Source organism: Opisthorchis viverrini (genome assembly GCF_000715545.1).
Source record: "Opisthorchis viverrini unplaced genomic scaffold opera_v5_326, whole genome shotgun sequence".
NCBI classification, from domain to species: Eukaryota; Metazoa; Platyhelminthes; class Trematoda; order Opisthorchiida; family Opisthorchiidae; genus Opisthorchis; species Opisthorchis viverrini.
In genome coordinates this window covers 16,576-43,019 of record NW_008751982.1, presented here as the reverse complement: position 1 = coordinate 43,019, position 26,444 = coordinate 16,576, and the positions used below count along the sequence as shown (strand labels likewise).

The 26,444-nt window shown below is 46.2% G+C and overlaps 2 protein-coding genes across 2 annotated transcripts in view; one reads left to right on the top strand and one right to left on the bottom strand.

Moving 5' to 3' along the window:
* Positions 1 to 542: 542 nt before the first annotated feature.
* The window catches only part of T265_15019 (hypothetical protein), a gene marked incomplete at both ends in the record, with an annotated part of 30,540 nt that continues 4,638 nt past the window's right edge, over positions 543 to 26,444 (top strand). The window contains 9 exons of the mRNA XM_009176247.1: positions 543 to 903; positions 5,414 to 5,512; positions 6,858 to 7,031; positions 12,779 to 12,877; positions 14,695 to 14,767; positions 15,462 to 15,541; positions 17,455 to 17,617; positions 22,068 to 22,365; positions 24,783 to 25,368. Coding sequence (XP_009174511.1) covers positions 543 to 903; positions 5,414 to 5,512; positions 6,858 to 7,031; positions 12,779 to 12,877; positions 14,695 to 14,767; positions 15,462 to 15,541; positions 17,455 to 17,617; positions 22,068 to 22,365; positions 24,783 to 25,368 — 1,933 coding nt within the window. The remainder of the gene's footprint in view (positions 904 to 5,413; positions 5,513 to 6,857; positions 7,032 to 12,778; positions 12,878 to 14,694; positions 14,768 to 15,461; positions 15,542 to 17,454; positions 17,618 to 22,067; positions 22,366 to 24,782; positions 25,369 to 26,444) is intronic.
* Positions 23,037 to 23,429, bottom strand: T265_10007 (hypothetical protein; the record flags this gene model as incomplete). Its single annotated transcript, XM_009176248.1, has 1 exon — positions 23,037 to 23,429. One exon carries the CDS (start codon positions 23,427 to 23,429, stop codon positions 23,037 to 23,039), a length of 393 nt encoding a protein of 130 aa, XP_009174512.1.

Genomic DNA, 26,444 nt, shown 5'->3' with positions numbered 1-26,444 from the left:
CCGAGTTACTTGGAGGCTACCTACCACAAGACAATCGTAGATTCAATCCGACCATATGGCTATCAATTACCGATGGAGAGCCCTAGTTAAGGATTGTCGTTCCCTCTTGGGTACGCAACTTGACTCTGGTTACGCCATCGTGCGAGCCCATTTAGCACTTCGCTTTCCGCCAGCACTACGCATGCCGAAAGGGAGCAGCTCCGTTCATCAACTTCAACAAGCTTAAGTAGCTGGTGAGTATCGAGCTGATATGGCTAGGAAGCTACCGGAAACGCACAGTCATGTGGACGACGAAGATTGCTCGAAGGATGACCGGAGGCGAGTTAAAGGAGAAATGTTGTGGGCTTTCATAACTTTGTCCAGCCAATCTGACTCGATTTAATGAACACGGGATATCTTCGAGATCACCAGATCTTATTGTTGCCAGAAAGGCCATACCAGCAACTAGCGACTATGGTGACGCACGCTGATCCCTCAAACGCCGGATGATCAGGAGCTTCAAGAATGATGGGGAACGCTGGTGGATTTCAAAGGCTCATGAGATGGAGAAGGCTTTCGCTACAGGTAACAGCTGCGCCCTGTTTCAAGTGATTCGATCAATTGGTCAGAAGGCAGATGTCAGTGAGACAATATGCGAAAAAGATGAAACACCAAATCACTCCCTCAATCACCGTCTTGAGCGGTGGGCGGAGCACTTTAAAGAACAGTTCACATGGTCTCCTTCAACACCCTCATCAGAGTGGCGCAAACCGCGAGCTGGACAACATATAACTTGGCAGAAGGGCTTGAAAGAAATCACGAAGGGTTTGGATGTCATTGGTGTTGTGCGCCTTCCAGGATGGGATCCCCGTGACCCCACCTGTGCTTGGCTGGAGGCGTTGCAAGAAATGGCGGCTGATCGATGTCAGTGTGAAAACCATCTTTGTATCAGCCTGGTATCCGTCGCATCTAAGTTGTTCTCTGGCATTCTTTTTTTGCAAGTAGATGGATTATCGGGAGAGAGATTTGTGAGAATCAAGCAGGCTTTCGCTCGGGTCGATGATGCATCGACCATATCTTTACCTTGAGACAACTTCTTGAACAGCGCCACTCCTTCAGACGTCTCACTTTGGTCATTTTTACGGATTTGAAGGCTGCTTGTGATTCTGTCGGTCGTCAGCAACTTTGGCAGTGTCTGGCGATCAAAGGTGTCCCTTCCAAACCTCTATCTCTCATGAGAGCATTGTATGCGAACTCCTGTGAGCGCCTACGAGTATCGTCAACATTATCAGCCGTAAGAACCGCGTACTTGTCGTACGAATATACGGGAAACTCTCGCCTGAGTTCAACATGTCTAATGGTGTAAGGCAAGGCTGTCCTCTTTCTCCTTTTCTCTTCAACTTTGTCATTGATATGCTGCTCGAAATTTCTCTGCCTGCCTCTGGAACCTCGAGGGTCGAAATGCTCCCGGGACGTTCCCTCACAGACATTGTGTATGCAGAAGATATTACTCTCCTTGGTTCAGATCCTTCCCAAATGCAAACGATTCTAAAAAACATAAATAATCCTGCTGCTTGGTTTGGCATGCGCTTCACAGTGTAAATTGCTGCAACAAGATTGGGTGGGATCAAACCCACAACTTATGCTTGCGGATGAGCCAATCGACGTGGTAGATAAATTTTTTTACCTGGGCAGCTGTATAAGTTTCAATGGACTGGCTGGAGCTGAGATTATTTCTCGAACTGGAAAGGCCGGGGCAGTTTTTGTCAACCTCCGACACTATGGGGGCGAGGTGACCCAGTGGTTACTGACCGGAAGGCCCGTGGTTCGAACCCGACCTCTGCCTCTCGACTTTCCCTGTCTAGGTTTGGGCAACCTGGCAGTATCCCAGCCCTTGTGTTTCCTTCAGGTTGCATGGCAGCTAGGCACCGAAAGGATGTTACGGTTGGACTATTATCTTTTTCTTTTACACCTATGGCGCAGATGTGACGTGAATTTGCCTGTCAGGGGAAGAGTTTACACTGCAATGCTCCTATCCATATTGCTTTACGGATCAGAGACATTGCCCCTACGCGCAGAGTACATACAGAAGATGTTAGTGTTTGACCATCGGTGTCTCCGAAGCATTGGTCAAGTCTGGTGGGAACATCGGATTATTATTGCTGAGGTACGCCAGATGTTCTTGTGGGCGAGATGGCCCAAGTGGTTAGAGCCCGAATTTACTGACCGGATGGTCCGTGGTTCGAATCCGACCTCCGCCACTCGACTTCCCCTGTCTAGGCTTGGGCAACCTGGCAGTATCCCAGCCCTCGTGCTTCCTTCGGGTAGCATGGCAGCTAGGCACCGGAAGGGTGTTACAGCTGAACGCTTGTGGAGAAGAAACTCTCCCGAGCTAGATGCATTACTCACACTTCGTAGGTTGCGCAGGTTAGGTCATGTACTCCGCATGCCAGAAGACCGTCTGCCTCACAGAGGTCTTCTTTCCCAGTCCTGTGCTGAATGGAAGTGACCGAGAGGTGGACAGTGTATGACCTGGCAACGAAGTACTAAACAGTAAACTTAGTCGAGTGGGCAACTCCCGCCTCCCTGGATGGAGACCCCGGGACTTAAATCACCAATGGTTAATGACACTGATAGGGATGGCGCAATCGTGCAGTCAGTAACGCTCGTGCATCAAAACTATCGCCTTCAATGCGCAGCTACTCAATTACGAACAAATTGAACATGGCTTCGCCTCCAAGGCTTGGTTGTTTGTCCCACATTGCCACGGTGATCGTAACTGTAGCAACTGGAACCAATGTGCCTACGGTACACGGCTAATAGCTGATAAGTTGAATTAAAAATTGAAGGCAAGCGTGTACAGTACAGCCCAGACACCGTGGTTGGTGTTGCTAAATGTTTTCCGCGATTGAAGTACCTGCTGCATAACCAGATACTCGTTTTATGATTATCTCTACGAATCCGTTGATGTCATCTGACACCAGTAACGATTCTGAGGCACCGGTGGTCAGAAACCTGAAGACGCCTTATATGTTCTGTCCTCATAGGCTATGTTTCGCTACCATACAATAATACAGCCTTTACTGGAACCTGGTACACGTGAACCTTGAGACCCAGTGATATCCCTTTTTGATATCCATGGACTACAGGAAGGCCTTTGGCGCGGAACCGCGGGGACAATTTCTCTGCAAACTACATTCATAAGGAGTTCGAGGGAGAATTGCGTGCTACTTCTGGTCGTTAGACCAGAATTGATATTGATAAAGCCTTGTCAGATCCAGCACCACATTCCAAACGTTTGGTTTCCCACGGTATTGTGGTTGAGCCGTTGGTGTGGAAATCTTTTGCCGGCACATCATCATCAAAGACGGCAATATCACTGTTGGCACTGATGCTTCACTGCCGTACAGCCATGAGGTTCGTCTACTTATACTTAAATCCCTAGAGTGAAACCAAGTGGAAAAGAGTGGGTGAGAAAGGGGACCTAGTGCTGGCCTATGCCAACCATTCTGAGGTGCCTACAACTCCAACCACTCAACCAGACGATCTGTAACGAAACTGACAGCACGAACGCCACTGACGTCGATTAGCCGCCGTTTCTTGCAACGTCTCCAGCCAAGCACAGACGGGGTCACGGGCACCTCATCCTGGAAGGTGTACAACACCAACAACACCCAAACTCTTTGTGATCTCTTTCACGGCGGTGTTTCGGCACATGACCGAGCCATCGTAGTCGATGATGCCGGATGTTTTCCCGAATTGAAGTACCTGCAGCACAACCAAATTCCCGTTTTCTAGTCACCTGGTTACCAACACTGACGCCATCCAAAGCCAGCCGCGCTTCTGAGGCATCGGTGGTCGAAAACCTGAAGACACCTCACATCATCTGTCCTCAGAGACCATGTCTCGCACCCATACAACAACAACATAGCCCTTACTGTAGCCTGGTACACACGATTCTTAGGATCTAGTGAAATGCCTATTTGACGTCACTAGTGACGCAAATTAGCAAGACGTGATTCGAACCTTTGAGATTATTGCACTGACTTCATGAGACGCACTTCCCTCAGAGGTAATACAACTACCGAGGTATCTAAAGTTTTCCACAATCTCCAGTGATTCTCCTTGAATTGTAATGGATATGTTCACAGACTTCACGTTCTGAAGCGTGACTTTACACTTTGAAGGTGCAAGGCGCATGCCAAAAAAAACGGTATGATGGTGGTCATTCTATTCAACGGCAGTGAAGCATCAGTGGCAACACTGATGTTGCTGTCTTTGATGATGATGATGATGTGCTTCGCTTTGGTCTTCAAAGATGAGGGCAATGTCATCTGCGTACTCCAGATCGGCAAGCCTCTCACCAGAAACAATTTGAACGCTGGAGTTTTGAAGATTCCCACGAGTCAAGGCTTCGCGTGCCACCGTAAGACGACGAAGAATCAGTGACGCCTTGTCAAAACAGACCATTCGACGACGTTCTTTCTGGTAGACGTTATCACTTGTAGCAGCATGTAATGCTTTATCCACAGATAAGGTGCATGCAACTGTTGGATCCTCATTACTGAGGGAACGCATGTCACGGAGCGTTCGTTTTATACCTTTACCACCCAGTTCCATAGCAGACTTTTTCACGCCGCATGACGCAGTTGTTCGGGTTGGTATCATGGATATAGGTTGAGAGCAGACTATTTCTTCGTTGATGTGCTAATGACCACCTCGGAATCGAGTAACAATCTTGTTTGGGTTGATTTTAAATATCCTACTCGAATACAGTGATCGCTACGGGATTGCTTCAGGTATGAGACGGTATGGATACTCAGCCTACCTAACACAATGCATAGTTTTCAAGCATTGGTTATTGACATAAATGACCGTAGCGCTAGCTTCGGTTGTTCACCACTCTAGTGTGCTCCAATCAACCAAACGCATTAACGGAAGGTACTAAGCAAACCACTGCTGAAGGTTCGACATGCCTGTACAATGGTGAACATGAGTGTTCGCTTGTATTACTGTCAATGGTGACGATCAATTGAGGCTTATGACTCAGAAGTACAATGACATTTTGATGAGCTCTTTATTGGATCACGTAGCTGATGCGCCGCAAAAGTACTCGTGACAAGGAGAAATTCATGACGCACACGCATAAGGTGGTAGTGCTCGCGAGCCTCGTGCGTTACAGTGTTATTTGCTTCGGATCGTGGAAACTTGAAGACAGACTTTGAAAGCGCACAGCAGTATTAACACTTTGAGTCTTTGGTCAGCATTGCATTTCCTATTGGATCCTGGTAACCAAGCTTGATTTTTTATTTACAGGAAACTTAACTCCCCTTTCGCGCATCTATTACAATTTTAAGTAATTTCCACTGATTTTTTCGGCAATGGACAGCCACTGGGAGGGTAAATATAGTTTCGTCACGTGATTGGCTTACAGCTATTTTTACCTATGCCAACTCCGCTCCGGATCACCCTTATCTACCAAATTCAGAAAAACCAGTCTACGTTTTTGGTGATAAATTCGATGCTATGAAGGGTAAGTTTTCAGTGTTTCGCTCTTACCGTCCGGGGTGCTGTAAAACATAACAATATTGTGAAACCACCTAATTCAAAGGTCGTGTCGGAGGTTAAGTTGATTTCGCAGATATCTCGCGTAGCGGCTACCCACGCGTGGTCAAAATCTCTCTAACACCAATTGGCTCAGGTTGTAGATGGTCTGTGGACTCCAGCATGCAACAGACTGTCTCAGTCGAGATTTTTCTTCTTCATTGCATCCAGTCTTTCTTTTGGTTCCGAGAGGGTTCTTCTCAACTTGTTTGCACGCTCGTCCTAAATCTCGTACAGTCATTTCCGTGACGCTTTTGCTATACAATAGCGTAATTCTTATCTCATCGGTTGTGTTAACAAACTAGTCTCCATATCTCCATATGAAGTTCCTCGGGTAGCTATTGTTTTGGAGCACCTGGTAACCGCCGTTTTTTCGTTTTTTTTTAATACTCTATTGTGTTGCAGTGTGTCTCTGTTCGCTTGAACAAGGTTCGAACACAACTTCGTTTGTGCCAGTTTTGGTTGCTACTGAACTAGCTCACAGTCTGGTCCCCGTGCGTTTCTTTCCTGTTTGCGGTTTGCCATCTGTTGTTCTTGTAATGAGCACATGTAGAGAAGTCAATTTGTTGTCCTCTTCCATTTCTCCTGCAAAGTGGATGTCGGGAAATTCTTGTTCAGCATTTGGTTTGCTCGTGACGGGGGCGCGATGGCGCTAATTTACTGACCGCAATGTCCATGGTTCGAACTCGACCTCTGCCTCGCAACTTCCCCTGTCTAGGCTTGGGCAACCTGGCAGCAGCCCAGCCCTCATGCTACCTTCGGGTGGCATTGTAGCTAGGCGCCGGAAGGGTGTTACAGCTGAACGGTCTTTTGCTCATGACAGTTCATTCTTTATAATAACAACTATGTCATCCACATATCACACCCTTGGATTTGTTCATACTCCTCTCCATTGTACACAAAGTAGATTTTGAAGCACAGATCCAGAAGTTCGGCGACCGTCGTCCTGGCCGCATTTTATTCGGTCCAAACTGATGGGACAAGTCAGTTTACTTATAGACCGTAGGGTGTAAGGGACGTGTGATAAACTCTGTGTCAATCAGTATTGTAACTACTATATTTTATCTCAAAAGGAGGAGTACGACCGTCCAAACTATGGGAGTTTGGTGTAGTTTACAGCTCCGAGCAGAGTTGTCTATCTTCATCCCAATAGGCTCACGTCCCCTTGTAAGCTACCCTCTTGATATTAAGACCCACGTGTTGTTACATGCGGTAGAGATTTGCAACCCTTTGTATCTTACCGCTCCCGCTTTTCCCTTGTCTTATCTGACCAGATCGCGATAGGATTGCGGAAAGGCTTCGTTCCTTGTTTTGGATGACATATAGGAAGAACTTTCCTCCCATTGTCACACAAAGTGGACCGACTTCAGATACTCGCTGGGGTTGTATGCATAGGTGTGGCCAAATGATGCTGGCGGAGGCCATAACACGAATCCATTTAGGTAAAGGTGAGTAAGTTAACCTTTTTTACCATTTATACCAGTTGGGCGATTGCGCGCGGTCTTTGCGCGCTCATATCCCATGTTCCAGGTAACATTGTCAGTGCTATTTTCCTCCTAACCTGCTGCTATTAGCCAGCTGAACGATGACTTGAAATCCCCAAGTTTTCTGTGACTATACTTGTCTGAATTCCGGTACACTACAAGCATATAGACTTTGCCCCGTATATAAAGGTGGTTTAGATCACCTAAGCAAGCATAATCTCGTCAGGATCCCACCTGCGTTTCTCTATAAATCTAGCTTCACTTCAGTCTTCAACATACTCACTCATTTGACGATAATTTCACTAACTTTCTGCTTTCCACCCCTATGCTACCATGACAGTCGGCCTACTGGTTGCCCAAACAACTATGGGTGATCATTGTGCTATGTTGCAGCGTATTTGCTATCGTCCATGATTTATAGATCTTCATGCGAAATACCCAGAGGGTGCTGAATTTGCTGTTTTGCCGTCACCCTCTCCTTAACTGTTTGAGAAAGACTACTACATCTTCTTTCACTCACAGATGGATGCCAACTTTGTGTTTAGAGTTCGGTTGCTATAACTTGTATCTAAGATCCCTGTCTTAGACAAACAAGTCCTACAACCTCACATATGAATATGAAAACTGAGCGCAAAACGGTACTACTTGTCAGCCTATATCTTGGTCAACTGAGTATTTGAACCTTCACAAGTACCACTTCTCAGAAGTGTCTATTTTCTCATAGTCCCAGACCCCTCCACAAATTAATCAGACACCCGACCAGGCTTCCAGTGTATCTTGTCAAGCATGGGTGAATTGTCGTGAAATTTCAATATACACCCGCATTTCGAAGTGTTTCCTATAAGCTTGATAATTCAGGATTGTTCCTACTGTCATGGAATACCTTTCCATACCCCGCTTGGTCATCTCCAAGAGTGTTTTTTTAAGAACCATGGAATTGAATTTAGCTTTATTTCAGCTCGACTATGCAGATTTGTAATTGTTCGATCTGCCACCAACACTAGCCCACTTGCAATCGTTTCGATAGCGGCTGGTCTCGCTGGTAGGTGACGAACGCGCCGTCGTAAAGTCCCTTTGACAAATGGAATGTTGCCGAGGTCGTACTTTTGAACGAACTTGAAGGCTTGCTTCATTTTGACGGATCACTAATGAAAGACATCACAGGAAATTAAGTACGCGTAAATGGTGTCTCCTTATGGCTCATTTTGTACCCAGATAATCGATAGAAAAACACACATTGTTTAATTAGTGTAGATCTTTTTGGAACGTCACAAATCGTGCCCGTCCATGCACGGCTATCGGTTTCAAGGCTTTCTCAGATGTCGATCCAATGTTGGTTCCCCATTGAGGCAGGCCGTGGACGGCCTGCAAACCGACACACTACATATCAGACTGGATAGTGCCAATGCAGTTTTTTTAGCCAGCTATCTGGGCTGAAAGTCCAGTTTTGCATCAAGGACTGTTTTGCTTTTATTGGTCTTTAGACGGCGAAGGATATATCCAGTCCATGGGTTAGTTTCTCAAGCCAAGCGATGTCGCAACCTCAATATCGGACCTCTTCCTATGGCACATGCATAAACACTAAAAGTGTGACCCACGCACTGATAGTGGCCAATTTCGATCTTACAGGCGTCCGAAACACGTCTAATAGGTTTCGCAAGATTGAAGTGAAATAGGTTGGGTGGCAGATTTATTAACCTAGATCTTGGTTTTAGCGGCGTTTTATTTCCATACCGCAGGACGGTGTGATCAGGCTTTAAAATAGTAGCTTACCACCAGTTTCATTGAGCAGCTTCCACTTGAACTCTTCGTTACCGACTAGCTGGGATTGCCGATTTCCTCGAGTAAACAGCAGATTATGGTCCACTGCAAGATTGAGAGCTCAGAACAGCTTCCTTTATCTAATGGTCAAACTTGTTCCACCTGGCATTTTGCCCACAGAAGCTGAATAGACTGATCTCATACTCGATGACTGTCAAACACACGATGGAGTTTTTGTACGAATTCGAAAAACCTCTTTAACTTACAGTCCAATCAATTCAGTTTCCCTTCACAAATTATCACTACTGTTTGTACGTGTTTTAACCCAAATCACCAACTTGGACCATTCATTACGTTGTGATGAAGTAAATAAGATTTTCATAAAGGAAACTACCCACAAGGTTGCTAAAGATTCTTCGACAGCCCACGACCCGTTTCGCACTTCTTGGGGCTCGTCAGGTAGGCGCAGTCGTTGAGTTTTCGTCAACCTTATGTTCTACTTGGACCCAAATTGGACCGTTTTTCGAGAAATCAAAGCAAATCAATTTGGTTCTCACGAGAGACTCAACTGACGGAAACTCGGGGACTGCGCCTACCTGATGAGCCCCAAGAAGTGCAAAACCGGTCGTGGGCTGTCGAAGAGTTTTCAGCAACCTTGTAAGTAGTTTCCTTTATGAAAATATACTGCGATATCTCGAATATCCTGTCAACTGAAACATGAGGCGGCCTGTGTGCAGCACATTCAGTTGTAGAATATCATAAACGAGAGATTCAGTTGAGCCTCTCGTAAAAACCAAATTGATTTGCAAATGAATGTATTTCTCGAAAAATGAGATCTTCACCCACTATTTTCATCCTTGTTCATAATGGTTAGCTTCCATTCATTCACTATTTACCTAAGAGCAAACGGGCTCCAGATGGGAGTTCTCGAGGACTCGACACAGGTTGTGCAGTTAATCCCACTGGGGATTGGTTCTAGTTTGCCTCTAGCCTTTCCAATGTGGCTGAAAATTCTCACATGGGATTTAGAGACTCATTAAAAGGGGGTATTATTCTGAAAGCCAGTGTTAATCCACTGAGCCTGCATTTTCATGCTTACCTCTTATTCCCACCCTCGACCGCTGTCATCCTTTTTAATTCGTCTGTCCCCGAGTGTGATTGCTGTACTGTTTCTGCTGGATGATCAACCGTATTCTCCAAATATCTATGCCCAGAGTTGTTGTAATCGTGTTCACGCTCGGACTGCCCGTCCTGCTGTGTATCGTTCAGCTGTAACACCCTTGCGGCGCCTAGCTACCATGTTATCCGAAGGAAGCACGAGGGCTTGGATACTGTCAGGTTGCCCAAGCTTAAACAGGAAAAGTCGAGAGACAGAGGTCGAGTTCGAACCCCTTCCGGTCAGTAACTTCGCGCTCTGACCACTTGAGCCATCTCGGCCCCTGTTGTGTACACCAATCGGAATGCAGCCTTTTCTTAGACGGATAAGAACTCAGCACGTCATCAGGCCACAACACTCCGGTCGGTCCGAAACGCTTGCTGCGCGGAACGACTCTGCTGTTGATGGCGATGGGAGAGGCATGCGATGGTTAAGAATTTAAAGAGCATAGTAATCGAATATTTCATATTCCAATTATCCTGTGTGGCGATTTCGTCTAGGTTAAAATCTCCACTTTCTTTCCTCCAGACAGATACACCCATATGGGTCTTATCTCTCTGACGTTCGGTTTAGAGTGTGAACAGAGTCGATGTAGGTGCACCTGGTCTTCGTCGGTAAAAACCGGTACGCATTTAAATGCACCTCAGCACACTTTTCTGCTCCATCCCAAATCGCTCGCTGTGCAACTCAGTCGAGGTGAACAAACGCTTACACGAATGTCACATTAAGGTCAGAGGTTCCACCAGTTTTTTTCACCGTGCTGTGCTGTGTGACCTGATTTGTCCTCTCGCTCTACCTACACAGGAACAGACTTGCCGGGATGGCGGACCACTTACACAATCAGAAAATTCACTCATGCATTGTCAAAGTTTCATCACCGGGACTTGGGTTGGTAGCCCGCTTGTTGAAAGTACAGTAGGAGATCAAACAGCGGACAGTCATGGGATACACCCGTCTGCAGGAGCACAGTCCCTTGTCTTGAGATAGTCATGAGGAGGAAGTTGACTGTCCTCAAGTTCGAGTTGTTCCTTTCTGTAGTAACGGTATTTCTCTCAGCTTAGTTCTCGGTCTGAGCCTCCTAAGCTAGCGTTCACGTCAAAACAACCACCATAGGTGCGCAAGGTCTATTAATGCCCAAAAACGAAGTCAAGAACAATAGTACAGCGCTTCGTATATACAGCGTAGGTGGTTATAGCCTTCCGAAAATTTTGACACGCTCTGGATGCGCTATTGGCAACGGCATTTGGCCAATACTGGTTCATGATTGGCTATTGGGTCCAGATTTTCGAGCAATCGGATCTCGCCTTGACGCCGGACCGGCAAGCGTCCCGAATTCTTGGCCAATCTTGCGTGGGATGGACTTTTCGGCCGTGGCAGCACCTGAGTGTGAGTGGTAAGGAGGGATCCGTGTGGAATTCCGCCTGACACTTCCACACTATTAACAGCTAAAGAATAATAAAGTTTTGGGAGCATTAGGTTGCTGTAGTGATTCTATTTCAACATCCATTGTCATCTGATAACCTCATGAATCGTCGGGAACACCAGAATGCTAGGAATTTCCATCAGCACGCATTCTCGTTTTCGAGCTCTTTGTGGGTATGCAGCCGCATCGTAGTGATATACCAAAAATACATGGCGGAATTCTGGGTGCCTGTTTGTTCCGGTTCCAGTGAATTTGTTTGTTTCCGGTGATGTCCGATTCTGCCCGCAAGTCGACACTGTTAAATATGGTACACAAAACTAAGCTTTTATACACACTGTCCCAAGTTGATGTGATCGGCCCCATATAAATTGAGTGACAAACGAAACGGTATACAACAAACGTCTAGCTGATTCACTTATGTTCCCACGCGCAAACGAACTCGAAGACATGGTCTACCAACGATGTGAACATCAGTTCAACCCATTTGCGGTCACGAAAGAAGGCATCGATTTGACCACTGGACAACCCCGGATTGAGTCGGAGTGAATCGTGACTGTTGTTCAGCTTCCAACGTTCGAAATTCATATGCAAGTGGGCATGTCTTCGTCATATGAATCAGCCGCCGGATGCAGTTAGTGACACAGAGTTTTCTTGCCTGTGGTGCTTTCGCCATGGGGTTTCATACATGGGATCAATATCCCATGGGGAATTTTTCGCTGTGAATGAGCAGGATGTACACTTTGTATCGACCAAGCCACAGAAATTCCGCCTATCCCGATGGTGGTTTCGTAACTGCTTACACTGCAAGTAGGGTGATCATTCCTGGCCTTCTGTTTCCTCAACTGTCTTGATTTGGGATAAGTTTATGTGGCACCGGTTGTTTAACTTCCACAATGGCGCAGCACATGCAGCAGAGAAGCGGTGGATGCTAATCACGTGACGCGGATTCCACTCACAAGCTACACCATTCACCATCACGTGACTGTAGGGTTTGCTTTCACTGTTTATTCCGACAGGCCCAAAACCAAGTATTTATTCAGCTAATCGGTTGATGCAATCTGGTCTCAATTTCGCTCCGGGTTCCTACAAAATGATGGCACACCAACCAATCCGTGTTGTCGCAGCGTTTGCTTGCTGGACGTCCCACCACCGATATCCACCCGTATTGGTTGGATTTCGTTGGGTCACCGGTTAACTTTAGAGCGAGAAAAACCACGGTTGTTCGCAAACAGATGCACTGGGTAACTACTGTTAAGCATGCCTGTTTGGTTTCAGTTTTGTAGCCTAATCTATCATTTCAGTTCCGCTAGCATATACTGTACATTTTTCTCCTCCGAATAATATTTCGTGGTAACCTCTATTTTCCCGTAGATTGGCGTTGGACGCCCGGCTGTCAAGATGAAGCCTACTGCCGTCTTCGGCGAATGTTTCAAGATCACAAGAGTTCTCTCTACTCTATTCAGAATATCAGTAAGTCCGTTTCCCACTGTTCTTATCGCTTATATTCTGAATAAAATGGAATGACGTTTTTTCCATAGTCATACGTTTTATGTCATAAGTTGTAGCCCAACTAACCGCTGAGGTTATATACCCCATGTATCCTTCAAGAAGAGTCGTTCAGCTGCAACACCCTTCCGGTGCCTAGCTGCCGTGCCACCCGAAGGAGGCACGAGGGCTGAGATACTGCCCAAGCCTAGACAGGGGAAGTCGAGAGGCAGAGATCGGGTTCGAACCACGGATCTTGTGGTCAGTAAAATCGCGCTCTAACCACTTGAGCCGTCTCGCCCATCCTTCACGAACGTCTTTGCTAGTTGAACAGACTTAACTGAAAATGGCCTTTTGAAATCAGAATCTCTTCAGCGGCTATTTAGGACTATCTATGTGTCGGAAGTGCCGAAGGAACAAAACGTCAACGCTTGTTTTTTCTGAGGCTACACGGAAAGTTCCTCTTTCGGATCATCGGAACCAACTCAGGAATACGTTTTTAGCCGCGATTTGGATATGCACGCATTTGAAAACCCTATTACAGTGCTTCCATTAATGGACCCCTCGAAAAGAGGTCAATTACACTGAAAGACTGAGCAACACTGTGCGGTTGTTCAATCCTCGACGGATGTCTAAGGATGTTCGAACCCGTGACCTTTCGGTTAGTAGTTAAAAAATATAACATTCAATCACAAGTGGCTGATCAGTAGTAGACTTGGGCGGGTTATATTACCATCATACTTCATTCACTCAGTCAACCTCACGCGATCCTGTGTTGACTGGCTCCTATGATGATGGATTCAAAACCCATTCAACTGCAATTTCCGCCTTTCTGGACAGATTACTTCTAGTTTGTGAGTAACGAGCAGGTTTTAGGGTATCAGTTGAAATTCACCGTGTTGCTGCTTTGGGATTCACCAGCGATCCCTGTACTGTGCAGCCCCATGAAGATTTCGATACAAAACCGTTCCGCTGAACAGTTGAACAATTCCATCCATCTATGGACGCTTACGTGGACTGAATATGGCGCCACTCATCCTTGGATCACGTGATCCACGTCACATGATGGCTGGCTCCTCCACTGGTCGTGTTTTAACACTGTGTGGCTTCACTTGCGAAGATGAAATGCTGATTTCAAACATCGAAATCACTCCGCCACCAGCAATAAGTGTATTCTACTGAGAAAGAAAGCTATCCAGCAATTCTCGTAGGCATCTGATGTAACATACCACTCCGGGGAATCAGACCACGTTTCAAACGTGAGCCAGTAGCCTATGCACGACTGGACGGTGAACCGTTGATTTTGGGCTCAAATCTTCCTAAGGTTTCGTGATGACAATCCCTGGTAGGAGGTAACCATTCATACTATGCTTTTCCGTTTTTCAGCTTAGATTGACTCCATTGTACCATGAAATCCAGACTCTTCATTGAGACATTCATGGCCAGTTCCCTTCTGTGTGGTGCCTGGAATGCAGGAAACTTGATGGCTGTAATTGCCACAAACGTGGCAAGAACAGTGGGGAATCCAGGAGGGGGTCTTGGACCGCGGACCACCTAGTAATGATGCCGCAACTGAACCTAGATGCGTTCCCTCTTACACAGCTGCGTAGTAGCCTATTTTTTATGGCTCTGCCTTCATCCGCCCCATCACACTTTCAATCCTCCTTTCCCTAAAAATTCTCGAGTCAGTATAATCGCCTTTGTTGTCAGCTTCATTCATTTAGACTCTCCTCGTGCACTTCTTGGTTTCCGTGTACTGTACTGGTCCGTACACCTTCGTACGTCTTATTTTTTGATTTTAGCCATGCTTGGAATGGCTTTGGATAAACCGATCGGAAGTTGGTTCGGTCCAAACACTGTGGCTCAAGTGATAAAGTAAGCGGATTTTTTTGCTCCCCGACCGGGATATCATTTCTTACATGTCCGCTTAAAGGAGATGACATTGTGCGAACTTTTTTGGGAGATTGCCTTGGTTCAAGTTTACTTACTTACATGGACCATTCGAATTAGGTAGGCAGCTTTCAGTGAACTGAAGCATCTTGTTGTCAAGTCATTCTGACCGTTTCATGCTATGGCGCATCGCGACATGTGTTTGTGGCTGGACACAGTACCAGGCACGAGTGCCCAACCGCAGCGGTTATCACGTCGTCCAGTCTATTTTGAAGTGAGTAAACCCAAGCGCGCGTGATATGAACAGAAAGATTACTTCTATGGGTAGATTTGAAACACCAACCTCCGGCTGACCGACCAGGTGCGCTCGGAGTTCGCTACCACGCTTCTGTCCTGTATACGTGGTGGTCCGGACCTCGCGAGTCAAGCAGATCATTGGCTTCACTCCGCATCCCTTGTGTGCTTGGACTCCATAGATCTGTCTTTTGTTTCTACCAACTAGACTGATCGTTTCGCAGTCAAGCTGAACGGAAAACTATCACTCTACGACAGCTTTGGGTTTGATTGGCACTCCCAAAAGATTTCTATTTACTCGTACAGAATTGAGCAGTTCGTTTTTTGATCAACCAATTAGCAACTGTCGATGACTTCCTTCTTTGCTTTCATGTGTTTCACGCAGAAAACTTTGTGCCTACGACCCATGCACAAATTGGTATGTACATATCTCAGTGGAAGATGGAGTCATTGTAGATGAGATCAGTAAGTTCCTGTCTCTGTTTTGTTCTACCTCCATTTGCTTAGGTTTGTTGCATCGCTAATTCCTATGTTTCGGTGATCCAACATGACCGTTTGCCCAAACTATGCCTTCTTACCCTTCATGGTAATGAGTCCCCTCGTCTCAAAGTAATTCCTAGACTCAAAGTATGGTTTAGGATATGATTGATTCTACCTATTTCCGGGCTATTTGTTGCGTCACAGAAAAATGGTAGTTCGAATGTGCACTGATTGCCTCACGAACTTGACAGTTGCGCAACAAACGCTCCATCACTACTCACCAGTAGATTGGTGATGTTATTCTCAAATCGTGTACGGAACTGTTACAAAGTCTTGCAAACAAGTCAACAATGTACTTCTTGAATCCGATTGTGTATTTCTCCCAAACAGTAAGTTTACCGAGTAGATTTCAGCATCGGCAATCGATTTACTCAGATGAACTGCATTGAACTGTGCATGCACTTTCCAAGTCACTTATGGACCAACTTAGTACAGTCACGTGGCCTGCTTTTCACTACTCTACACTAGTAGTTGGGTTCGTACGGTCGATATGTGTCATTATCACGTGTATTTCGCCGGATTCGACAATCTCGAAATCGAATCGCTGGAGCTTTTTCACATATCTACCGCCTTTCGAATGCCATGTTTCCGTTTTTTCTTTCGTGAGTACGCGTTCATCGAAACACATGTGGCCGCTAACCCATCCTCCATGACTGATTAATAGCTGGAGTACTCAACAGCCGTCGGCCAATTTCAGAAACAAATCGAACATACGCGCGAAAGGATTCCACGCTCTAGGTTACAGGTGGCCGCAGTCCGCTTCGGTACCCGTCCGCAAGGCGCTGTTGGGTGGCATAGCTAGAGATTGAAGCACAAAATGGCCATGCCTCTGTATGCTTCTAAGTACATCAAAGCCTGGCGTGACAAAGTTTTAGACCCTCATTGAACTGGACAGATGGAGTAGCCAATCAGGTATACGTTCGAATACGTTTGGATAATGCAAGAGACGTTGGTGTCCACATGAATGGTGGACATTCTGTATGCATTTTTTGGCAAATGGTGACCATCACTGGTTCAAAACGATCGACGTAGATTACTCCAACATCTGTGCACGCAGTTGGTGATTGTTCAACCGCGATTAGTAGTTTTCGGCTTCCATTGTTTGACAGCAGATGAGACGATCCATTTCGATCTGTTCGTTGGCTTGGTTATTTATAGTATATTCCAACCTATAGAAGTTACCTTGTCGTTGTGATTCAGTTGATTCATCACCGCGTCTACTAGTTACAAAACAATATTCACAAATAATTGACATCGGTCCAAACTCGTTCAGCTGTAGCACCCTTTTGGTTCGTAGCTACCATGCTTCCCGAAGGAAGCACGAAAGCTGGAATACTGCCAGGTTGCCTAAGCCCAGATAGGGGAAGTCGAGATGCAGAGGCCGGGTTTGAACCACGGACCTTCTGGTCGGTAAATTCGCTCTCTAACCACTGAGCCATCTCGTTCCTCGTCCGAACTGACAACATCTAACTCATGTATTCCTAACTCAGGTTACTAGCGACTACCTATGTAGAATCACACTAGAACTCTGAGCGCATCCACCCAAGTGTCAGTCAACATCACTGCATTTCAGTGAACCTATCAGGGTCGAGATAGCTCAGTGGTGAAGGTGGGGGCTTAGTGACTAGAAGGTCCGGGGTTCGAACCCCATCTCTGCATCACGACTGCTCCTGTCTAGTCTTGGGTGGCGTGGTTTCACAGCTGGACGATTACTGTTATTGCTATTACTATTATTATTGTTATTGTCAACATACCCGAAAGTTTACTTTAGGATAATTGTACCGCCAGTTTCCGCAACAAACTTTAATTTATTGATCTTTTCCCCCATGATCTTTCAGAAGCTCGATGCCAAAACCCTAAGGCGTTTATCCTACATCCTTCGTCGGATTCCGCACACGGCCTACCTACTCCTGGAACCCCTCCGGCTGAAGGTGGTGTCGGTAGCGACTGGGATTTGGAAGCGGTAAAGGCTCGGTTTGCCGAAGACCCTGAGCTACTCGAGTGGGTTTGCCGCCGTCCTTCACGTCGATGTTTTTCTCAGTACCACTGATTTACCACATTTGTTTATAGTTGAAGCGTTTTTTCTGCACTAATCTCCGTATGTAACGAATCTATACCATCGTTACGTGTTGAAATAATTGCGGTTCAGGCACGTCCGCTGGTGTTCGATATTCACCGAGCATGGCAGTTGGTTTGCAGATATCTCATCACCAACGGAAAACACGTAATAAATACGTGATTACTTGGGTATCCCCTTGTTCCTCGACCGCCTTCCTATAGGTTTAAAAGTCCACAGAGTTCTGTACTTCCTCAAGGACCTCGAAGAAGACAAGACGATTTCTTTTTTTCATAAAGGAAACTACTCACAAGGTTGCTGAAAACTCTTTGGCAGCCTCGTCTTGTGAGTAGTTTCCTTTATGAAAATATACTGCGATATCTCGAATAGCGTGCCAACTGAAACATGAGGCGGCCTGTGTGCAGCACATCCAGTTGTGGAATGTCGTAAACGAGAGATTCAGTTGAGTCTCGTGAGAACCAAATTGATTTGGATATTTCTCGAAGACGATTTCTGCTTTCTTCTAAACTGGCTACTCCACTTCTCAAGAGGAGACAGCACAAGGGAACTACCAACTTATGCCACTAACTCAAAATTATCACGTCATTTTCGCGACAAACCCCGATGGTACACCAACCGGTCACATCACTGGGGCTTTTGACTTGACATTTGTTGTAACTTGTGCTACGACCGTGCAACTTTGTATCGGTCCCTTGGCTTCCTGCTCCGCCCACTACGGTATATCAAAAGGCACGGGAGCTCTACACAGCCCCTTATGGAGACAAAGGAAAATCATTACAACTGTATATATAGGGTAGTCACAGAGTGTTCCACAAGTCGTGCCAGAATGTCCGTGAGGGGGCGAGAAGCGTCGAGTCAAAGGTGCTTGACTCGGATTGGCTGGCATGCTGACCAATCAGGGTATACCTTCGTCTGGCCCGTGTCCTGCACGTGACACATCCGTCCAAATGATGTGATGTTCGGTTATTAGGGACGGCTGGCCCCCGAACAACATTCCCGGCACTGTTAAGAAGGACATTTCGGAGGTGAACTGTCTATGGAGTTTCGTGCAGCTTGGTTGAACTAGGAGCAAAGTCACCACTTCCCATTGACCCGAATCACCGTGGCCTGTGACCACCGTGCACTTTCCGCGTGTCGTGTAAATCGTGGACATGTGTTGCTTATGTCGAACCATCGTTTGCCGTTTTCCATGCCCAATTCGGAGTGGCGGAAGCAGAGACATGGCCAACCCTTGACTTGGCAGAGGAGTATGAAGGAGATCACGAAACGCTTGGGTGCTGTCGGCGCTACTCGCCCTCCAGGATGGGCAACACGTGATCCTCACTGCGCCTGGTTGGAGACACCACAAGATATGGTTGCCAACCGATGTCAGTGGCGATCTTGTTGTCTGTTTCTATCCAGATCGCCTGAATGAGTGTTTGAATGTGTAGACACCTCGGAATGATTGTAGTATGCTAGCAGTAACTCGCTTCCCCATTCACCTTTATTCTTTTGTTTACAATAAGGCTTTCAAATAAATTATGATTGTACGGCAGCGAAGCATCGGTGTTGAGCACTGATGTCATGCTGTCGATGATTATGATGAGACAGTAGTTTGAGACGGAATGTTGAGGCCGAAATCGAACTCTCAAGGGGAGTTCGTCCCCTCCCCAACACTAGAAGCATTTGATTCAGTTTTCATTGATCGTCTGTTTATGAGCGAGTCGTGTCCGTTGAATGAACATTCTGGAACCCCTCGAGACGGAAATATCCTATTTCTGCCGTAAATGGATAGTCGAAGGGTAGCTTTCTCGCACACACCTGTCCGCTTATACGTTACGTTGAATTTTGGCATTAGTTTGCTTCATCGGATACCTCATGGGCATTTTCTTGCTTCTACCAGTTCGCCTTCTCTGTACTCTCAGATCCTTCTCTTCACTGGCGTGGAAAATATTCGATTAGGTCCTACCAGGAACCTACATTAAATTATTCGAAATGATGTACTAAAATGCAGTATCTCCAATGATTCACACAAAAAATTGCAGTGGACGCGAAAACTCTGTTCGTAGAAGTTAGAGAAAGGGAGCGGTAGAGTAAAGTATTTGGGGACTCCTGTGTCATTCCATTCGATTATGGCAACAGCTGTTAAAGGTGCTTTCAAACATCCGAATTTTCGTCAATAAATGGAGGCGACTTGTTGTGGGTGCCTTTTAAGAGGAGAGCAAACCGTGTTGGCCACTCCTGAAGGCATGTACTGTACTCTGTAGTCAGGTAGCGGCTTTGTCGAATGCGTGCGCAACCGTTTCGTCAAAACTTCTGTTTTGCCCATGATTCAGGAGCAACCATTCAGTTCAGTCATGTTTTCATCTTGTATTCCTTGGAAGTTGGACCAAAATATTACCTATTACATTGTTCGTTGGGGAAGCACTCTCTCCGGAACCTGCTCTACAAAACAACCAAAAGTCGCTCCTTTTGACAAGGCTTCTCCGTTTGGGTGACTACTGCGCTAACGGATTGTTTCACCCAGAAATTTGGCAACATTAGATTGGGTCAATTCATCATTTCACTATGGGTGTACCTTCTTCCGCTTGCCCACGCCTACTTTTTTTTAGAAAAAATTTTCTTCACTCTATCCCCATCGGTTGACCTCAGGCTGACTGAGATTCGGAAACATAGCGGTCATGTGACCTTGTTTGTTGTGTTTCATCAGACCATGCCATCGACTGTTTTTCTACATCAGCCTGTCGTAACCTGGTGTAAGAGTGGGAGACAATTTGTATCAGACTGTGCTGTCCGAATAGATTTTTAGTGCCGCTTCCGGTCCTAACTGACGTTGGTGATAATGTTGATGCTGATCCTGAAGACTAAGGCGATCGTCACCATGTGCTTCCAAAGCCTCCGACTACATACCGATGACGTCTTTCTCGAGTGATGACGAAACGTTTGCATCCCGATTACCAACCTTGGAGGGTAGATAAACAACCCGTAAGCGCACACAAGCGCACACCACGTGACGAAGCTATGAAGCGAAGCACAATTCTGACACAATTCTGCACCACCAATGTTTAGAGTGAAACGATTTTATATGCCACACACGCCGTGGGCCTACAAATTCCGAACTAACCAGCGTATCCTTTGAAGTAACTGACACGAAAACACCAGATAGCGGAAATCGGGTACCACAAGTAGTTGAGATCATCTGAGGATGCCGTCCTACTGGGAGGGCTTTCAGTCACGCATCCGGCCATGTCGTCCAAGAACATTCATGGGTCATGCGTCACACTTATCGGTTTTCAACAATCAAATGGCTCAGTAATGACCAAGTCGTCCGTGAGGATCATGAGAACTTGGGCTCAAGTGTCTGCGTATTCACTAGTCAATTCCTCTGGTAAACAAGCGCGTGAACTAAACCGGTCAAACTGACGACCTCCACACAGATCAATTCACTGTGCATCTGCTGAATTTCATAGACAATGCTTCTTAGTTTCCGTTTCACAACGTTCAGTAGCTCAGTTGTAGAAGAACAAATAATCAACCGGTGGTTTCACTCTTTTGCTGCATTCCAGCCTTGACGCTCGAACAAGGTACCAGGGCTGGGATCTATTAGTGCACAGATGCTGATAGCCATAATACAGATCAGAAGGTGAATGTGCACTAATAAAAGCTTTTAGTATTTCTGCGACACGTATAAAAATAAATACAATGTGAAATTGGAGCAAGTGAAAGAGGGAACTTATCGTATATGAGAGTCCCTTGGTGGAAGTCCGGACGGCGGGAACGTGTTTTTCTCCGCAGTTAGACTGCTACACGTACTCCATGGTTGTCCGTGGACTTGTGGAGAGGTTGACGTCCTGCTCCCTGCGCGCGCGCGAGTCTGTGTGTCCTGACTGGGTTCGGTTTCCCTTTATGTAGGTCTCAGTGAGTATAAGTGGGCGCGTCGGCACATGATTGGAGCTGCTGTAGTTGAACAGTCAAGTATGTGGGTGACTGGGTCGCTACAGATCTCGTCAGGTTGCCTAACTGAGAAGACATTCTCGCCGTTTTTTTTACTTTACACGCCTCAGGAGTTTATCAATAGGGTCGAAACGAAGAGTGCTTTGGTTGATGTGTAGCGTATCACTGTGTCTTTCTAAAACACTCAACCTTTCCGTCTACTCGCAGTACTCAGTAATCGAAATAATTGCCACTGTTGACTAAGCGCACTAGGATCTCCATCGTCGTCCATTCCGTGGGCACCTCGAATTAGCACTCCTTGACGAGGAATGACCAGTTCTGTACCTATGGTACTTTTCTGCACGTATTTAGAGTAATATTTAAGGCTGATAAGCTAGGTTGTTTTACCTATCTCCACCATATCTATGTATCAACTCGCATTGACCTTCCATCTCTTTACAGCCCTCCTCCTCACGTAAATAGTCCAGTCACTCGAATATTGGATGAAGATTTCTTGGAGATTGTTCTCCCTCCCACCTACGATTCTGAACATGATTCTGATCATCCACCGATCACTCCTCCCGCTGTTCCTGCCGTCCGATCTTCACTAGAACGGTCACCCCCACCAGAAAGCGATCGTCTTCAGGCCACTGAGACTGAGGCCGCCCCGTCGCCAGCCACCTGGCGTCCCTTACTCTTATTTATCCCGCTCCGATTGGGTCTGCATCAACCCAATCCTTGTTATTTCAATGCAATCAAGGTGAGCTCCCTGTTCCCCCGGTGTGTTTTGCGGATCTCTTGGTCTCCTGGTTGCGTAAACACGTGTGGTGCTGTTCTACATCTGTCCGGTACCCTAGAATCCCTTCATTTCTGACCAACTCACTCGCTTCTCAGGTCTCATTTTTCATCCAGTTGGCTTGGAAACGGATTTTGGGTTTCGCATTCTATAGTGCATTGTAAGGCCTCGCTTTCCTTTCTTTCAAGGTCACGATGTATGATTCTACCTCTGCTCTATCTGTCCTTCTCTCTTGATGAGGGTTATTGACAACAACTAGTACATTCGGCTGCAAAAAAGGGATGAACGTACACTTAATATTACTGGGTTTTGAGGTGAGTAGTAAACTATTTTATATGTAAAACATCGTAGACAGCTGGTCGTCAGCTTCATCCTCGTAGTGTGTCGGTTTTGACCACTAATTAACCGCAGTCATCAGCAAAATATCGATTCCCGCACACTTCGACAGAATTCAAGACCTGTTTCAGTTTTTGACGTTTCCAATTGTGCTCGAACGTCAGCCAGGTCAGCGAAAATTGAATGGTGCAATGTGCACGCATTTCCCGTTTTCCTCCATGATTTCTTAAATCTGGGCTCTTCAACATGGAAATTTTTCGTTGCTCTTGCCTTTTCTTGGTGCTTTTTCACCCCTCGACTCATCGACATCCACGTCTCCTCTGGTGATGAAATTTTATCATTGGTTTCATCACAACCCGGCAGATGTACTCTGTCTCAAAAAAGTCGATGACTTCCCTCTTTTCTGACTCCTTGTGCACCATGGATTGGGTAAAAACTATCATACGATTCTCTGCTTCCAACATGTGCCACAATTTACTTTGTTCCCCAGACTCTGATCTGATTTGAAGAATAGTTTGAACAAAGTTCGCATGGATCCGATTGACTTCATTCAAAATCCATTCGGCGTGATCGAGTTGGTAGGCTCGTATGTCGGTATTCCGGCAACCCGAGTTTGGTCCCATGGGCGCTTGCATACGGTCTTCCGGTCCCTTCCGGTCGCCGTTGGATGCTAGCTTTGAAAGAGACAACATTTTCCTGCCGGCTTACTCATTCAGACGCACTTATTTGTTTTGGTGGGAGCGAAATGGCTCGGTTGTTAGCGTGAATTTACTGACCGGAAGGTCCGTGGTCCGAGCCCGACCTCTGCATCTCGACTTCTACTGTCTAGGCTTGGGCAACTTGGCAGTGTCCCATCCCTCTTGCTTCCTTCGGGTAGCATGGCAGCTTGGCGTCGAAAGGAGATTCTACAGCCGAACGATCTCATTTGTTTTCATGTATGATATTTTCGCAAGTGAATTTGTCGGAAACCATTCATTTGCTTTGTCTTTTTGTTTTTATGACTCCTAAATGAACCACTGCAGTATGTATGTCTTCGAGGGTTTATTCTGAGCACTATCAAGTGTACGATCCGATTTCAAACCAATCAGCTCTTCGGATCAAAATACAGGTATATCAGCCCGTGATACTGCCTTCGTCAAGGTTGGTCCAGACAACCACGCGATCATTAGGGTGTTGGTCCATATCATTCTGGTTGTTCAAAGACCCCATCAATTATCACCTGAGAGGAAAAGAAAACATTGACTCTCCGTTGATAGGCAGAACTTTTCCGTACCGGGAATTCTGATTGTGGTCAACTAATTCAGGACAAGTAGTCTTACTTTTCTGGAGAATCTGGCGCGGCCCAGTGGATCCCGGAATTTTATTCCAAATTGATGTTTTTAACCAGGAAGCTTGGTAACCGTAACTTGGAGGAAGTGTACCATACTGCTATCCTACAGCCTTGCCTGCCTTATGTGTGCTATAGCGATTACTAGTGATTTCGTTGAGCTTTACTCAAGAAGCCAAGGTAGAAATGCATACCTGGATGATTAATCTACGACGAATTGGCTTCGAAGTCGTGCCGAATTGCGATTGCTTATGAGCAATCTTAGTCAACAAGATCAAGGCGTATCTTTGTCCAGTTCATGCTCCATTGCTCGACTTCATGGATGGCACGGGGACCAGGAAGTTCAACATCTTTTTGCCTGTTGAGGGCAGTGCTACCCTGAGTGGGCGAGTTTCAGCGAAACAGTTTGTACATTTTGGGATTCGGTTCGTGACAGATATGTCCACAGTACTGACCTCTGAATACATTTGTAGGGGCGCAACATAACGTAACAGTGTACATTTAGTATCCCTACTTGGTAGTAGAGTAGCTCACGAAAACCTCAATGTTTGTCAACTTCTCTTCTGGATTGAACAATGGATTTCCTACTTGATAAATCGGTTTTTGTCAGTCCAGTTCCAGGTGTTTAATGCGAGCCTACTGTGAACACCTTTTTTTTTAGATCCCATTCAACTCTCTGATCCCTTCAACACAGTCACCCCTTTTCTTTTCATTTCAGGCTATACTCCAAATTCCACACTCAATAGGAATTATGGGAGGTCGACCGAGTCATGCAGTCTGGATAGTAGGTACAGCTGGCGATGAGGATCTACTGTGCCTCGATCCTCACACAACTCAACCGGCCAGTCAGGATGACCTCACTGCCGAAGATGATGTCACTCACCACTGTGACTGTCCTGTCCGTCTTCCTCTGGAGCGACTTGATCCAAGCATGGTCATTGGTTTTGTGTGCACGACCGAAGACGAATTCGATCAGCTGTGTGCACATTTGGAACGGGATGTACTTAGTGTGGAAACAACTCGTGGACATCCACTGTTTGAAGTACACAAGTCTAGGCCTTCCAATTTGCCTCCGTTACCTATGTTATTGTTCAACTCACGATCCGAAAGAGCATCTGACACGTCGGTCAAAGAAGAGACTGATGAGGGTGATGCGAGCAATCCTCCGTCGCCCACACAGTCAGATCCCAGCAAGATTGGCGGGGCCATGAATGCAGTACGGGTCCTGTGGTCCAAATGTAATCAAGTAGCGGAAGAAACGGTTCGTTCTTTGACCAACCTTGGTGGCCCATTGGCGAATTCTGGTGAGTCAGTTTAGGTAACGAATTATTACAGTATACATTTACCAGGTGTCCATTCGGAATTGTGCTTGAACACTGTTTGATATTTCTTGGTTCAAACTCAACTAGCTCTGGTTCGAACCTGGTCCACGTCTTGGCGAGTGTGTGTGCACTTTTAAAATGCAATACTCACCTTCCACTTGACTGACGAGGATTTCATTTACCAAGAATGTTCGCTGAATTTCAGTCGAACAGACAACCGTATTACATCACGAATTCCTTCCGCGAACTGGTCATTTTATTCCTCCCCCCTCTGACGGTCGAGTCATATCCCATAGTTGCTTGTCTCACAAATGTGTATGATGGTACATTCCCGATGTGGTTGGTTGTTCTGCTCGACGCACTCATCCTACTCCCAGGTTTTCACTTTGTGTTGATGGTCGTTTGGTCCTGCGTGCTTCACTACTGCGAAAAGTCCACCAAAAGGTCCATTAGCCGAAGCTTCTATCCGATGAACCGGTTGTTTCCTGTGAGGAATCGGGCTTTATTTCATCTCAGCTTACTGCTGAGCAAACAGGTTTTTCTGCATACTGTCTCTTCCATATCTTCATTCCATCTAATGCAGATCGTGATCGGCTATGAACACAACAGACGGTTGAATGCCTGCGTCTCGTGGTTATCACCAACTGGTCTCTGTGTGTGTGTCTGTTCCCCATTTTTCACGCTTGTCATCGGGTACTTGTGTAGAGGTCAAGTTGGTCATGAAGGTCATAATTTAACTTGACCAGGGTGTGAGTTCTTCCCCCCTTGAACCGTGTGACCAGGATCGCTCAACTGAGCATGCGTCCAAGGTCGTTCCGTTCGCCTGTCGCTCATTTTTCACTCATTTTCCTTTGGACGTAACGGCGGCATACACTACATAATGTGGATTTTGAATTGCGGCATCCCACAGCACGATATAATCCTCTCCCATTTTGCCTGTTTTGTAAGTTCATTGTCGCTTCGCATTGAATGATAGCTCTGTTGATTGTTCATAACTATCCTCTGCAGTCTTCTGATTCGCGACAGCTTGCTCCTGTTTTCGCTGTATGTGAACTGAC